Source organism: Bicyclus anynana, chromosome 9 (genome assembly GCF_947172395.1).
Source record: "Bicyclus anynana chromosome 9, ilBicAnyn1.1, whole genome shotgun sequence".
NCBI lineage: Eukaryota > Metazoa > Arthropoda > Insecta > Lepidoptera > Nymphalidae > Bicyclus > Bicyclus anynana.
The window spans coordinates 9767698-9784239 of NC_069091.1; the positions used below are offsets into that span (position 1 = coordinate 9767698).

Here is a 16542-nt window from a genome sequence, read left to right on the forward strand (position 1 = left end):
CAAATCTCGCTCTATTAGCAACTCAATAAAAATTAAATTTAAAAAAAAACGCATTCCACAGGAAAGAATGCTGCATTTCATTCCAATTTAAAGTTTTTTATTTATTTTATCAGGGCCTTAACTATAATAATTCTATTTTCGAATAAAACCTCCTCTGTTTTATAGTAGGCTAGTACTTGGCTAGAACTCGTAACAGACAAGAATTTAAAAAAAACTAAATTACTTTAGCCCCTAGAGGCTGAAATGCTTGTTTAGCCTCGCTGTAGAGTGGTAATATGACAGTGTTTTTGAGCAAGAGTAGTGAAAAGTACATATTGCGATAACGCCCGATTCGGATTACGAAGTACGAGCACGGTTTCCGCAAACTACTTATTTATTGGTATTATGAGCAGTAAGCCCGGTGCGCGAGCGACGGAAAGCGACGCTGTTAGATAAAAGTTGAGATTGACAACTATACCGAACGAAATAGGACCCTTTATTGAAAACTTGACCATTGATTTTTTTTCGAGATAGTAGTCTATATTATTATTAGTCAATAACCTCCTACAGTGAAAGTTTCATTATAATAGTTTCAGCTATTTCAAATATTAGCCCGGACAATCAGACAGACAAAAAATTAAAAAAGCTTAGTGTTTTAGTATCCTGTAAAAGTAAGTAGGTACCTATACCCACCTAAGTTCTTGAGAAAACACAGCTATTTTTGAATCACACACAGACACATGAATTTTATTTCTATTTATTTAATGATTACAAAATGAAACTACAAACTCAGAAATGCGCTAGTAAACGAAACGTTCATGAAACGTTTATTTTTAATATCGCGCTTACACAACCTTCGTTATTAAATCCGATCTTGGTATCAATAAATAGTTATTAAAATAAATAGTTTCAATGTATGGTATTGGTGCCAATACCAATACACAGTTACGGGTACGGCATTACGAAAACGCGAACCAATGTATCATCTATGCGCGAACCGACCCACTTCTACCAGGGCGGCCAACCCCATTTTACCCAACCCAACCCAGACGAATTATGTATTGAGTTTTGTGGACATGGCGACATCTAGCGACATTTTTGTTTACTGTTTAGCGACCCATAAATCCATAGAAAAAAACATAAATCAATCTATCTATGGTAATCATCGTCCTTAGACCATTTAAATAACAGGACCTGCCTCGCTAACCGTTATCCCTCTGGCAAAGATCAAAAATCTATGATCTAATGCGTTTATAAAAACTGTTGCTATAGAATCGATGTTTCATTGTTGTAATCGTTTTCGTCGTGTAAAGAGCTCCCTAAAAACGCCGGTTTGTGTAGTTAAATGGCATAAAAAATGGCCAAAAACTTGCAGTTTAGTAAAAGATGGAGTAACGTTTCATTTGAAAGTATTTAAACCTTAATTTTATCAAATTTGTAATAAAACAATGTATAAAAAGAATCGATTCTTTTGACGAAACAGCCAAACATCGATCGGTAATCATTCGATTACTGATATTTTTAATGCTGTTAAATATTTTCGAGTGATGGTGAGTTTACATCGTCTCCCTCAAAAAACGACGATAATTTTGTTCGTGAATTTGAGTGCGATGCATCTCCATTTTCTAATTCCTCTATGTCATCGTCTATGTCCATTGTCTTGTGTTTTATCTGTACTACAGAATACTCTATTCTAGGATTTGCTGTCTGTTTCACTGAACTCTTTAATCTATATCTCTTTTTGAAGTCTGTGCTTCGAATATTCTTGATTCTTGATTTCTTGAATCTGAAACTGAAGTGAATCGCAAATTATTGCCAATTTGTAAAGCTAATTTAAGGTTTCCAAAGGTATATAATTTAATGATATTTTAGTTTTGTTGATTGAGTATCAAACAGTTAATTTTGGCATATTACTTTGGCTTAAATCACTATATTTTTATCAATTGATTATTGAATTAACGCATGCATCTTGCCGGCATTGCAGAGGTGTGAAAATGAGTTGTCCATTCAGTGAAGAGCAGCTAACACAGCTGAAGGCTTTTGTTGACCTTTGCACAGCTCAGCCGGTGATATTGCAGCACCCTAAATTGTCTTTCTTCAAAGAATATTTAACGAACCTCGGCGTCAACATTCCTACTGCTACATTCGAGCCTAAAACTTTCTCGGCTTCCGGCGATAGGTATGTATCTAGAATTAGAATAAACCTCCATTCTACATACTAAATATTATATTTATGATGTATTAACGGTCAAGAAATTTTATAATTTTTTATAACTTTTAACAATTATGTAAATACAAATTGTAATATATATGTTATACCAACGATTTTGTACTATTAGATATGTTACGGGCCTACAAAATCACCGCAAAAAGTGATCTGAACCTAGCTAATCCACTGAGTACACACATGCACAATTCTGTGTTTACTAATAATACAATATCATCATCATCATCATCATCAACCCATATTCGGCTCACTGCTGAGCTCAAATCTCTCAAAATGAGAGGGGTAAGGCCAATAGTCCACCATGCTGGCCCAATGCGGATTGGGAGACTTCACACACAGGGAATTAAGAAAATTCTCCAAGTACAGGTTTCCTCACAATGTTTTTCCTTCACCGTTTGAGACATGTGATATTTAATTTCTTAAAAAATGCACACAACTGAAAGTTGGAGGTGCATACCCCGGACCGGATTTGAACCCACCCCCTCCGGAATCGGAGGCAGAGGTCATATCCACTGACTCACGGCTCTCATAATAATACAATATAAAAATATAGTTTTTACACTTCCTAAACAGTAGGTTTTTTTTAATTAATTTGGTTGTTTAAGTGCCTAAATGAAATTCCTTTGTTTGCCTCAGTTTTAATGTGCTAGTGACATATACATATATATATATACTATAAAATCTTAGGGTTATACATATTTGAATAATAATTATTGTATGAAAGCATTACAATACTCTTAAAAAGTATTTTTTTAATCTATTCATATAAATAAGAAAATCCCTTCCAAATCAGCAAGCTTTTGCAAAATGATAACTCTTTCAAATACCTCATAGACCAGCTATTTTGATGAGAAAGGACATTAGGCCTATATACTAATTGACATGTTTTTATTTTTTTATATTTTTATGTCTAGTAATGCCACCAATGCTAACACCGAAGACAATGCAGCTATTTCATCAGAAGAGGAATCAGAGGAAGAATCTGATGTGGAACTCAATATGGAAGGTATTATCTTCTAAGATCTTCAATTAAATGCTACTTAACTTCTCTTTGTCTCATAATATGTGTGTTATCAATTGAGTCATAGGGAAATTCAGTCTATCTAATGTCATTTATGGCCTCACAACTCAGTTGTTGATTTGCTGACTACTCTGCCTACTAACTAGTTGATTATTAATCATAGTAGCCGTTAATCAGTAAGTATTATGTAAATTAAGAAAATTGAGTCTTAATAACTTCACTTCTCTAAATCAGGTGTAATATCAGATACATCAGAAGCTAATCAGGAAATGGGAGACGATTCAAAGGAAGTGACTGATGAAGAACGCGACCAATCTGACGAGAAACGCTCAGAGGCTATGAGGGCCTTCTCTGAACAGCAGTTTGATGAGGCCATTGCTTTGTACACTGAGGCCATAAAACTCAATCCTCAAAGTGCACTGCTTTTTGCTAAAAGGGGACAGGCAAGTTATTTAAATGACTATTAATAATTACAGATTAAATGTTAATGCTGCTATACACTACTTCTACAAAACCCTCAAGTGGTTTTGTAGAAGTAGTGTTTATGGTTAACGGTGTCGGATACAAAGAACTAAAATATTTAGCTCAATATTCTTGTGTTATTACTAGTCGTAATTCCGTTTTTTAAATTCAATTAAAAAAAATTACCTGAAGGTTAAAACAAATGTCTACACATTGATTCAACCTTGTGAAGAACCCAGTCTCTCTGTGCACTTGGCAACATGGATATTCAAGTGGCAGGTGCTGTTGCAATGTGCACATATGCTTGTAGTAACTATGTGCATATGCAACTTACAGGGAAAAGTACATAAAAGTTCAGAAATAAAAAAAAAGAAATTGAGGGTGATTGCAATCTACAGGTACAGCCTGAGTAATGTAGTTATATGCTTTGCGGTCAAAAGTGCAAAAACCCAAGAATAAAGTTGATAGTGGATGCGCAAAATAAATAAATCATTATATAAAGTTGATAGTTTTCTCAAATAACCATTTTATTTCATAGATAAGACCATTGTGTTTGTATTGTGTTTTTGACCCTAGAATGCATTCTTAAAAAGTACAATAGAACAAGCTAACAAAGTGTTCTTGAAATTAAGAATATAAATGAATACCTATTGTTTTAAGCATAAAAACAATATATTATTAGCAACTGTGTAAATAATGTTATTAAAGATAATTATTACTGAGATGTTTAGGTACATTAATTCACTATTTTTAAAAAATAAATTCATATTGTGTTTTTGATTACACATATTTGATTGATTTTGACCAATTTCAATTATTAATAATGAAAATTATCAATTGTTTGAAAGTTTTTTCATCATCAAATCATGTAGTTTATTATGTTGAGCATACTTTTATTTGTTTAATACACTATCAAGTTACATAATAATTGTTTATATTTGGATAATTTTTTTGTTATGTATTTTCTTTATTTTGTACATATTTACAGGTGTTTTTGAAACAAAACAAGTTACACGCTTGCATCAAAGACTGCACCCGCGCTCTAGAACTCAACTGTGACAGTGCAGCTGCATACAAATTCCGAGGGCGATCCTACAGGTAATACAACACATGGCACCATTACAAAAGAATCTTTCAGTGTATTGCATTACCGTCACAAGTCAATCGTTCTCATTAACATAATTCGTTACTACCAAAACCTCACAGTTTCACCCACAAAGTTCCCATTCTCGTGGTAATACGGTGATAAAATATATTTTATCACCGTATTACCTATGTCAAGGAATTCCATAACCCTATGTCCATTGGTCACAAGTCTAGGACTCTGCTCAGAGTTTTTCTCTACCACGCAATGGACCCGGCACCCGCATGGGTCATGGAATGCTAAGATATTAGTCTCTTCCAGATAATGTAGCTTTTTATTAGTGAAAGAATTTTTCAAATCGGCCCAATAGTTTAGGTGTTTATTTGTTACATGCAAAAATACAAATCTTAAATGTGTTAGTGTAGATCAATAATGTAAGGGCGAAGCCTCATATTGCGTTTTGTTGCATTGTCCCAACAGACAAACTCATTGTATGCATATAAAAAAGCTGTTGCTGTACAAGATATTGTAACATAATAGCTTTAATTTTATGAATTCAATCATTACGGCAATTATTTACTTTAAGTAACCGCGCTCGTGACTCGATAATAATTGTTAACATCAATAAAATTTCTTTTAGTCTTACTTCCTGTGTGAAGGTAGAAGCCGATCCGATTGCCTCCAAGCATCTTAAGGATCTCATCAATTGTGTAGTAACCTCGGCTAAAGTGTTTTTCAGATAGCATGGGTACAGTGACAGTTGCTTTATGACATTCATAATACGTACATACTATTATCGTGAATCGCGGCAATCTTTCAAGAGTGAAACGAACGGTCACCGTACCCATACCCATATCCATGCTACCTGAAAAACACTTTAAGTAAATGTTTTTTTAACTTATGTGATAAAAGTGTTTATTATGCTCCTTGCCAGGCTCCTGGGCAAATTCGAGGAGGCGCTGCATGATCTGTGCGAGTCGCTCAAGATCGACTACGACGACCAGACCAACGAGTGGCTCAGTGAGGTGAAGCCGAACGCTGAGAAACTGCGCCAGCACAAGTTGACTGTTCAACGTAAAAAGGAAGAGAAAGAGGTACTAAGCGGAAACTGTTATTCATACCTGTCACATAATGATGAACATTACTTAAACTATTATTTTTCAACCGACTTCAAAAAAAGAGGAGGTTCTCAATTCGTTTTTTTGTTAATGTTTGTTATTTCATAATGTCGTCATTTATTAAGCAATTTCGAAAATTATGTTTGTGTTGGAAACAGTATACTTCCAGATTGGCCCCATTTCATTTTCATGAAAATCGGTATAGTGATTTTGTGTTCAAATCAAAATAACTGAAATATGTCTCTGAAGTCAGTCCCATTTTTATTTTAAAAAGATCATGTTATTTGTATTTTATCTCTTGTGCTATCAACTATAATCATATTGCTTGTGTATTTCATGACATTAAGTCAACTGGCTAATTTGTTCAATAAAGAGTCCTACAATCCTACATGTACCATGATATTGTAAATGAAAGAAAATTATAAAGCATAAAAGTTTCATATTTTTTATGAAAACTTAAAAACTCATTTTTGGTATAATATTAATATTTTGATTAATTATTATTACCGAATTTTAGTATTTGGGTAATTTGACACTGGCTATTCGGCCAGCCATATAGCCAGATGAATTATCTGATCAGAGAATCTATGCAGATAGTGATGGGAGTGGCGGATTTGCCTACTGGCAATCCACCACAAGGCTCCAGCCCATATAGCCTACTGACTACGTGGGCTAGAGCCTAGGACAACAAATTTGGCCAAAATTACAGAAATAATATATATGATTGCGAAGTATGGTATCAAATTTTAGATGTCAGTAATGCGGCAAAAATGTAATACCTTACTAGTTAACTTGATAAAGTTAACTTGATAAAGTGACAAAAGATATAGATCCTTATATTATAGAGTCCTTAGTATAATAAGAATTTTTTGAATCCAAAAACAAAGAGTAATATTCCAATGTTGAGTCCTTAGTATTGCAAGTTTTTTTTTTAATCCAAAAATAAAGTTTGTTTTGGCCACTAACATACCTAACATACCTTTGAAAATTATCCAATAAAAAATAACTTAATTATTTTTATGCCCTCATCTAGCACAACGAGAAGTTGCGCAGGGCACGCAAAGCTCAGGAAGCTCGGGCCAACGCAGCCAAGAGTCAAGCGGAGTCTCAGCAATCGTTCCCTAACGCGCCACCCGGTATGGGTGGCATGGGTGGTATGGGTGGCATGGGCGGCATGGGTGGCTTTGAAGCAGCCGACTTCATGAAACTGCTCTCTGACCCCGAGATTGTTGCAGCTTTTAAGGTAATTTTTTTTTATAATAACACCAACTGATCCGGAAAATGTTTTGTTTCTGTTGATTTGATGTTAGAAGTAAGTAGGGTTGATGGTAGAAGCACAGAAAACATCGTCGGTCTAGATGTGATACCTCGTAACTAACAGTTTTTGATAAAAATTTTGACGCAGAAAGCTTCAAAGAGCTTTTCCGGTGGTAGCCCGTAAATATCTTGTAGTAAAAAACGTTTTTGGTCGCATAAAACGACTTTTAGTGATACCTAAAAGATGTTTCTTGTCTCTCCTGTAAAGTTCGTCAGTTTGCACATATCGTCGGTCAGATGTGATAGCTCGTAAGTACAGAAGATGCACTCCGCAACGTCATTGAAATAAATAGCGACTCTCGCTACGACACAATACGGCGCAATTTAGTTCGAACAAAATTATTTACCTACAGTTTTTATTTTTATTGCATCTACTCAAACAACATAAGGGTTGTCTTCGCATAAAAAATACTAACTACTAGATTTAATCTATCATTAAAATGAAAATATGTCAAATATTCTGAAAAAAATAAAAGAGAAAAAAAATTGTAATAGCAATTTGTATTTGTTGAGTTAGTTGAGTTTTTTTGTGAATGTTTTTTGCATGCTTATCTCAGACGTTAATCAGCATTGGTGTGGTCCAGTTTCTATGGTATGTTTGTCTGTGGAATTGACATAGTTCATAATTCATAATTTTGTCTGACCCGCCATGAATATCACATACATACACAAAGGAGTATGGTCGTATTAATATGTTATATGTCGTATTGTATGTAATTGTTCCTAGGCCCTGTGTGTGATTAATTATAACAATGGCAAATTAAAAAAGAAAATCTTATAAGGCAAATATATTTTTCAGGATCCTGAAATCGCCAACGCGTTTTATGACGTGTCAGCAAACCCGGCTAATTTCGTGAAGTACCAGAATAACCCTAAAGTAGCCGCTGCGTTGGAGCTCTTGAAGGGGAAATTCGGCGTTGGAGGCGCTGCTGCGGCTCCAGGAGGTTTCTCAGGTGTGTATTTGTAAAAATATAAATTGTAATTGTATTGTATTGTAATAAATAAATTATTGTAGTAACTATTTTGATATAAATAGACTAAGAGACCCGTCAAGTAACGCGAAAACCCGCGAAGTAGTCAAGCTTCGCCTTGACTTGTGAAAAGGAGTAGGGGGAAGGGGTTCTTCCCCCCCCCCCCCCCACTCCTTTAGCCTTCCTAACATGTCTGTGATATCATAATAGTTAGTTAGGGTAGTTGACTCGTATCATAATTTAATATAAATAATATTAATTGCGTATTGTATTACATGGATTAGGGGTCTGAAATATATAGATATTAATTAATAATAGTTAAGGATTTCTTATAAAACTTAATTTAAAAATCATGTATTTTTTCAAATATAAAAGTTTGTATAGGATTTTTTAATGTGACGTCATGAAACAGTTAAAATATAGACCATTATGACCGCCAGGCGTTTTGGCTCGTATTGTCAGAAAAATATTTAAAAATTGAAATTTTCGTGTAATCAAGTCTGAAAAAATATGATATTTTTTTTAAATCTAGTAGAACGCTATTGGACAATTTAAGACCATTTAAAAAAATCAACTAGCCAATTAAATTAAAATACTTGAGTTCTTGAAAACGTATATTAATTAGCTTTGTAGCTTGTGAAATTAGAACTAACTCATTGTTAACCTACCCTCACTTACTTTATTTTGTCTGATATATTAATTTAAACATTGGTTTTTTTTTAAGGTTTTGAAGGTGCTAAGCCGGGTGCTGGAACTAAAACTTCATCTGATGACGACGTTGGTTTGGATTAAACCAAAATTTGTTTGGTTTATGATTTTCCACATTACATAATTGTTATATGTTAAAAATCACAAAAAAATAATATTATTTTATGATGTTTGTTGTGCAGGGTGCGAAGAATGTTTTACAAAAATGCTAGTTTTTATTAAAGACTGATTGTTTAATACACAAACCAAAATATTTCCAAATAAATTTAATCCAAATCACAGCTTACATAACAGTTTGTCAGTCATTATTATTATGTGTAATAAAATCCCTTCTAATCAGTATAAATTTTCATGGATTAAAATAAATTTCTTTTTATCTCGTTATTTAAAATTATAGAGTGTAGAATTCAGCAAAGTCCCATTCATGAATTAAGATAGTTATTAACTTTAAAATAGGAATATTAATAGGATTAAATTCCACTGGTTCTTAATAAAAAAATTTCGGTTGGTCCAAAATTTTCTGAACACACAAAAATATCGAAATTTTTAATTTTGTATGGAACTACACAAAATTCTGATGGTGGTCGTTTATTGAAGAATTTTAGAATTATCTCTAAAGTTAATTAAATTAGTTAAAAAGCAATTTTTTTTTTGTTGACATTCCACCAAATTTAACTACGCATCCGACAATAAAACATTTTATTTTTTAATTTTAAAACGGGCAGGTGTATTACATTTAAAATATACCAGTTTGGTTATGTTTTGTATTTTAAAATATTCACCTTCTATTCTATATTTGTAACTAGATGATATAATGAGGCCAGTACACGGGTCGATTTTCGCCGTGTGTCAAATCATCGTTTTCTGACCTAGTGGCCAAAACTGGAACTAATTCCATCGGTCGCCATTTTGAAACACAATATACTAAAACGTGACATCAAGGACACTCACAGGGCCAGATGAGTTTGTAACGATAAACACTGGTCGACAGAAACAGTTCAAAATAGTTCATTTATTCACTCATTAATAATTAATTCAACTATGAACTAATTCGACTGCTTGGTGAACATATTATACTCAGAGGCACAATTATTCGCCCACTTTAATATGATGTGAGTTTTATTCATAGTTTTTAACTATCTTTAGGTACAAAGCTCAAAGCACCTCATGCAACTAACCGTTGATTTGTCACCTGTCGCGTGCTACTAATCGTCGCACGGCTAAAGTAGGACGCCATCTTTACTTTGGTTGAGTTTAGTTACAGTCTGGCAAGTTCGTTGATGACACTCCCATGATATGCGGGCGACAGGGGGAAAGACTGCGGGTGTGAAATCGTGCGTGTGGGGAAGTGACGTGCACCAGTCGTGGGTTTTTCATTCATCGCTACACGCTCCCCCCGGCCCGCGCGCAACATCGGGAGTGTTACGAACGAAGTTGCCAAGCTATAGCCACGTGTGGCATAGTTGGATTGTCATTTAGGCGATCGATTTTTGCCGTGCGTCGGAAATCGACCTGTGTAAACCCTGTCTAAAATAATATTTAAATGTTTTGAAAATCTGTGAATATCAAGATTGCAGAAATTATAATATCGTATTGTATAAAGATTGAGAAATAGGTGTGCCTTCAGTTATATTTTTTTAATTTTGTAGTGGCCTGTTAATATTGTTCCATAATTACAATTTAATGAGTTACGCAAATGTAGAAAGCGACTACAATATATTTACTTAAGATGAATTAATTACCTATGTATATTTTTTATTTCATTGTTGAAATATAAAAGTATTTGCATTTACGTTAATTAAACACAGCTATATTATTGTATGTCTTAATTTGTCAATTCGGTCCACCAAAAATGTACTTTAATATAATTATGGTAATAATAAAAATGTGAATATTATTTGTATCTTTCTATTTTTATTTTCTAGCAATCCTGTCCTACATTTTTTCACCAAAAATGGTCTGATTTAACCATTTCTTGAGATATCATCATCATCATCACTATCGACATCATCATCACCACCACTATCATCATTATCATCATAATCATCGGCGACGTCATCACCCTATAAGGAATTTCATACACCAGTCATAAGGCACATATTGCCATTTCATCATTGAGCTTCGTCATTAACTCGATCTCAACCCATATTCGGCTCACTGCTGAGCTCGAGTCTCCTCTCAGAATGAGAGGAGTTAAGCCAATTCACCACGCTGGCCCAACGTGGATTAGCAGACTTTACACACGCAGAGAATTAAAAAAACTCTGGTATGCAGGTTTCCTCAAGCTGTTTTTCCTTCACCGTTAACTGAGGTAGTTTTAATAATTTCCGATTCCATCTCGCAGAGATTTATCCGAGCGCAGCTGACTCCATCGACCGCCAAGTGACCCTAGAGATACCTTAAATATGGTGTTAAAAGATAAAGGTTTCTTATGGCTCACCACTCGTATGTCTTGATTAAAAATAAATGAAATAAAACAATTTTATTTTATATTTTTTTCTACATTAATTTATTAATCTCAGATTCACACATCATTGACTCGCCCCCAGCGCATTCGGATTTTCTTTTCATGCAATTTCAACCAAGAAGGCATATTTTTTGGCAGAAACTGGGCATTGGGAAATTTGAGTGGTGGTGGAGGAGTTTTGAATGGATCTTCATTTTTAAGTTTACGCAAAAGGTACTCCTTGTTAATCTGCTTGGGATCTCTATATTTATCCATGTATAAGTTAAATGGCTGTCTAAGTGGATACCATTCCTGGGGCCGTATGTATGGTGCTGGGAAATCATACTCGTAAACTGTAACAACAGAAAAATTAAAGAAGATTTTAGACTATCCAGCAAAGGAACAATAATAAATAATTACTGTCAATTGACTATAATGTTCGCCTTTAATAGCATAGTTGATACTTTTTTCAATGGGTCTCAAATTGTTCATTATCGTTCTGCTAGATCAAAATAAATTATCATATTATTTTGAGACATTAATACATATAAAATTGCAATTTTTAATAATCTTTTTGACAAATCAAAATGGATGACAGCATTTTTTAAGGTTATTTCATTTCTTTTTTTAAATCAAGTTTTATAAGTAATCCTCTACTTATATTAATTAAAATTGATACATATCTGACAAGTGTACAATTTTAAACCCTTGAAAAATATGTCAACTAGCCTATAAATATTGTTTATATTAAATTTGATATGAGTCAATTGAAAAATTATTACTTACTATATGCATAAATTGTGTGAAGCAAATAAAAAAATTAAAGGGGATTTTGAGCAAACATTGTGTTAGATTTTTATAAAAATTTGTCAGATATTCAACTATAATGACTCAATAGTATAATAACAATAGCTTTCTTAAAAGGGGTTCAAAGTATTTAAGTAAATCATTACTAAGTTAATTACAATTTTGTGAAAGGGTCAACTTATTTTTGATTACACTAGACTGGGAATCAAACCTAAATCCTCAATAAAACATCTAGAATGAACTACTATCTAAAACTAAATATAACTAACTGATATTTAAAAGCAGTGATAGCCCAGTGGATATGACCTCTTCCTCAGATTTCGGAGGGTGTGGATACGAATCCGGTCCCGGGCTTGAATCTCCAACTTTTCAGTTGTGTGCATTTTAAGAAATTAAATATCACGTATCTCAAATAGTGAAGGAAAACATCGTGAGGAAACCTGCATACCAGAGAATTTTCTTAATTCTCTGTGTGTGTCAAGTCTGCCAATCTGCATTGGGCTAGTGTGGGGGACCTAACCCCTCTCATTCTGAGAGGAGACTAGAGCTCAGCAGTGAGCCATTGAACAATATTTCAAAACTTACTTGGCTCTTTTTGATTCAATGTTTTGTGGAAGAACTCAGTAACACTTGCATCCCAGTCAGTTTGATAAAACGCAAGTCCAATTGGAGTTATGTTGTCTTGATACTTCTTGTACCAGTCTCTTGTGCTAAATGTTCTATCATCTAGAGGTGAAGAAAGTGTAACTGGAAAAGATTACAGTCAATATTTTAATAACTACAGTAAAAACTATTATTTAGAACTCTGTCCTACAGATTTGCTATTATTATCTGCAAACTGTGATCAAGTAACTACTTACATAGATAAATCTGCAAATTATTTCATAAATAACTACATAATTTTTAAATTGTGTTGTTTCTTACCTTTAGGTAGATCATATGACACCCTGCTATCCTGTTTGTACAACACAAATGTGTATCTATGACATCCAGTGCCTTTCAAGGGGAAAGGACGCAAATAATCCACAATAACATCCCCTTTCTCAATAGAATTCCCAGGAATATTTGCAATCAGCCAATGAACATACTCCTTATCATTCTCCTTCAGATGTCCGTCAAGATTAGTTAAGGCTAATGTCCATAAAGTATTGCCATCAGACTCATAGGAAACAATGGGACTCTCCAATGCCTCTGCAGGTTTTATAACATTTCCATAATACACTGGCAGGCAACTGCCCTTTTTTAAATCATAGAATATATCCAAATTCAAATGTGGTATGAAAAAGCCTTCTCCATATAAATGTTCATATATTCCATAGTGATCAGCTATTTGTTTTTTATGCAAAGGCCCTAATGTTGCTAACCAATCCTTTTTAGACTGGATCAAGTCTATCTCTAACTGTCCTTTTCGTGCCAACTGTTCCAGATTTTTATCATTTTTAACTTTTTTTGTTTGTTCCATACGGTTTACTCGAGCATCTGTTGATGACTTTCTGTTAACAAATAATATTAAATCACAGATTAAACAATCATGGGCAGATAAAGCTTACAGAACATGACGGAACATCCATTCCAAATACAAAATTCAAAAACAAATACATTCTCCAGTATAAAAGTACAACACAAAGCATCACATCAGTAATTTTCAATGTTATTCAAGAAAAATGGAGTCTTAGGTTTTTAAATATTTTAAAAACTGTTTACAAAAACTAAAGAAATAAGATAGAAGAAGAGTACTTTTTGTTGGTAATTATTGATTATTTTATTAATTTACGTAATTGTTGTTAAATTTGAAATATGTGTGACATTTGTTTTTTTTTTTGGGTTTCACTGGCCTGCTTGTAAAGACTCATTCTGAATCATCTTTATTCTGTGCATTAAATGAAATCAATATTTAATTACTATTATATTAGTATAAAAATTCAAACCCTATATATACAACAGATTATTATTATTTAATATAATGAAAAGATGCAAATTGCTGAAAGAGTTAATTAACTATTTAGTTAACAGGTAGAACTTTGGTGTCAAAAGTAAAACTGTATACCTATATTATATGTATCATAAGTATTCTAAATCTGATATATATAAAATTCTCATGTTGCAGTGTTTGTTCCTAAATTTCTTTAAGTTTGTTCCTAAAACGGCTGGACCTATTTTTATGAAATTTAGTATGCTTAAAGAAGAAAGAAAGAAGAATCGACCAACTCTATTTTTTGTACCCTATAAGGCTAGGGAATAGCACTTCTTCCCTATAGGGGTACAAAAAATATTAATCAATGTAAAGCTAACCTGGTCATTACAATATATCAAAAACCGCTTGACATACAAAGCTGAAAGTTAGCAGGGAGATATTCATAATTAATAGACATCTGGTAAGAAGAGATTATGCAAGAGGGCCAAATTAATGAGACTTAAAGGCCAACGAAGTCGGCCATCCACGGCTTGAATGTTAAAGAATTGATGCACTATAAGTTAGTACAAATTGGGAGCAAAAAAAATTAATTTCAAATACTCATTTCATCTCATTATTTGTTCATTCTAAATATTCATAATCATTTTAAAGGAGTCAAAATATTCTCGAAACAGACTTATTTCTGATACAGACATTTTACGTACAAAATATAAAGTACTCACTTATCCGATGGAAATCCAATGTCAGTTCTTGTAGTGTACAATTCATCTTTATAATTTAATTCTTCTAGACGTTCTTTTATTGTTCTACAAAATATTGGAGGTTTTCCTCGCATTTTATGGCCTAACCTCACTTGCTGAAAATGTACATGGTGTATTCGCCATAACCCCGATAACTTATTCATTTTTATTAATATACTGATACAATATTTATAATTAGTCAAAAGAAAAATTATAAGTCTCTTGCGCTATAATATTTAAAATAATAAATATTATTAAGTAGGTACTATTAGTTTACATTTCATAGAAGCAATGACCACAGATCACTATAGACTAGAAAATGACACTTGACAGTTGACAAAAGAGTATTAATGTTCTGTGATGACAATAATAAATAGTAATGTTGACACTTGACTTTATGGTATCTATGGTTATTATTGTTTAATCTATGCATCTATTGACTGGACCTTCATTTGTGGTCTGTGGACTGGACACCACCTTGACAGTGACACTTGACATTGACAACTACTTCACAGATTCAAAATTTCTGAGTGGTTTCAGACAACACACAAAAGATTAATGTTGAAATTATTAAGTATGATTTCTATACCTACTAATACCGTCTGATTTCTGTACCTACTAATTTATTTTCGCAACCAACACATGCATAATGTCCAAAAGTTTTTAGTAGGTACTGGAGTTTTCAGCCCCTTGTTTCTATTAATAAATACTTGTCTGTTCTGTTTGCACCTTCGAGTTCGACCAATAATTCAAAGGTTTGCACAGTAACATATTCTTTGGCTTGCCTTGCCCTAATCTCAATAACCGATGTTAAATGCTAAGGTAGGTACTTATTTCTTCCGAATTTTGCATATAAATTTAGAATGGAATTTATGGAATATATATATAATTTTAGAATTTACCATAAATTCTTATTATGTACACCCGGTACTGCATATTTAGGTGTTCGAAACCTACAAGCCTACAACTCAGATTAGCATGATGCTGATGACTGATAAAGAGGTCGCAATAATGACATTTAAAAAAAGTATTAAACTATGTTCATCACATCTAAAAATAATAATATTACTATAATGTATCATCTATGAATATTACTGAAGAAAACTTAACCGTCCAAGTGCGTGTCGGACCATGCGCAGTGTAGGGTTCCGTGCGGATATAGGTAGATGCGTAAGCGTAACAATTAGTTAAGTAGGTAGATTTTGTATATTTTTTTACGCCAAACTAGCATGTTATTATTTTACTGACAACTTTATCTTTCTAATTAACTACGGAATTAGTACCTATGCAGTTTTAGAATTCAAATTACGTCTTTTAAGTTGGTTTCACGTATCCATAAATAACCGTTTAGCCGGTAGAGGGTGGGGACACTTGACTCTAACAAAAATTAGCTCTTTTAGGCTTAATATTTTAGAAACGGAGCCTTAAATCGAAAAAATACGTTGGTAGATTGTTTACATTTTTAATGTAGGTACATACTCATACTAATTTACAGCTATCTAGTAGTTAGGTATAGTCTCTGCGCTAAACTGCGGACAGACGGACGGACAGACAGACAGACAGACATGGCGTGACTTTAAGGGTTCCTTGTGGACTACGGAACTCTTAAAACGACATACGATGGATTTAATGCCATATTTTCGGTACATAAGTTTGGTTTTTTAATGTACCTACTAGTAGACGCTCGCGACTGCGTATACGTGATTTTCAGTTATTCACAAATCGCCAAGTTACATTCATTAACTTC

The 16542-nt window shown here is 33.3% G+C and overlaps 2 protein-coding genes across 2 annotated transcripts; one reads left to right on the forward strand and one right to left on the reverse strand.

Annotated features, from left to right (window-relative positions):
- Positions 1-1670: 1670 nt before the first annotated feature.
- Positions 1671-10790, forward strand: LOC112044869 (putative protein FAM10A4). Its single transcript, XM_024080853.2, has 9 exons — positions 1671-1827; positions 1964-2158; positions 3121-3212; positions 3462-3670; positions 4678-4787; positions 5708-5867; positions 6925-7134; positions 8008-8161; positions 8904-10790. The coding sequence occupies exons 2-9, from the start codon at positions 1974-1976 to the stop codon at positions 8969-8971; spliced, it is 1188 nt and encodes a 395-aa protein (XP_023936621.1). The 5' UTR covers positions 1671-1827; positions 1964-1973; the 3' UTR covers positions 8972-10790.
- A 577-nt stretch (positions 10791-11367) lies between these two features.
- On the reverse strand, positions 11368-15099 carry LOC112044868 (39S ribosomal protein L38, mitochondrial). Its single transcript, XM_024080852.2, has 4 exons — positions 14778-15099; positions 13065-13633; positions 12726-12887; positions 11368-11686 (listed from the first exon to the last, which is right to left on the reverse strand). The coding sequence occupies exons 1-4, from the start codon at positions 14957-14959 to the stop codon at positions 11412-11414; spliced, it is 1188 nt and encodes a 395-aa protein (XP_023936620.2). The 5' UTR covers positions 14960-15099; the 3' UTR covers positions 11368-11411.
- Positions 15100-16542: the final 1443 nt, after the last annotated feature.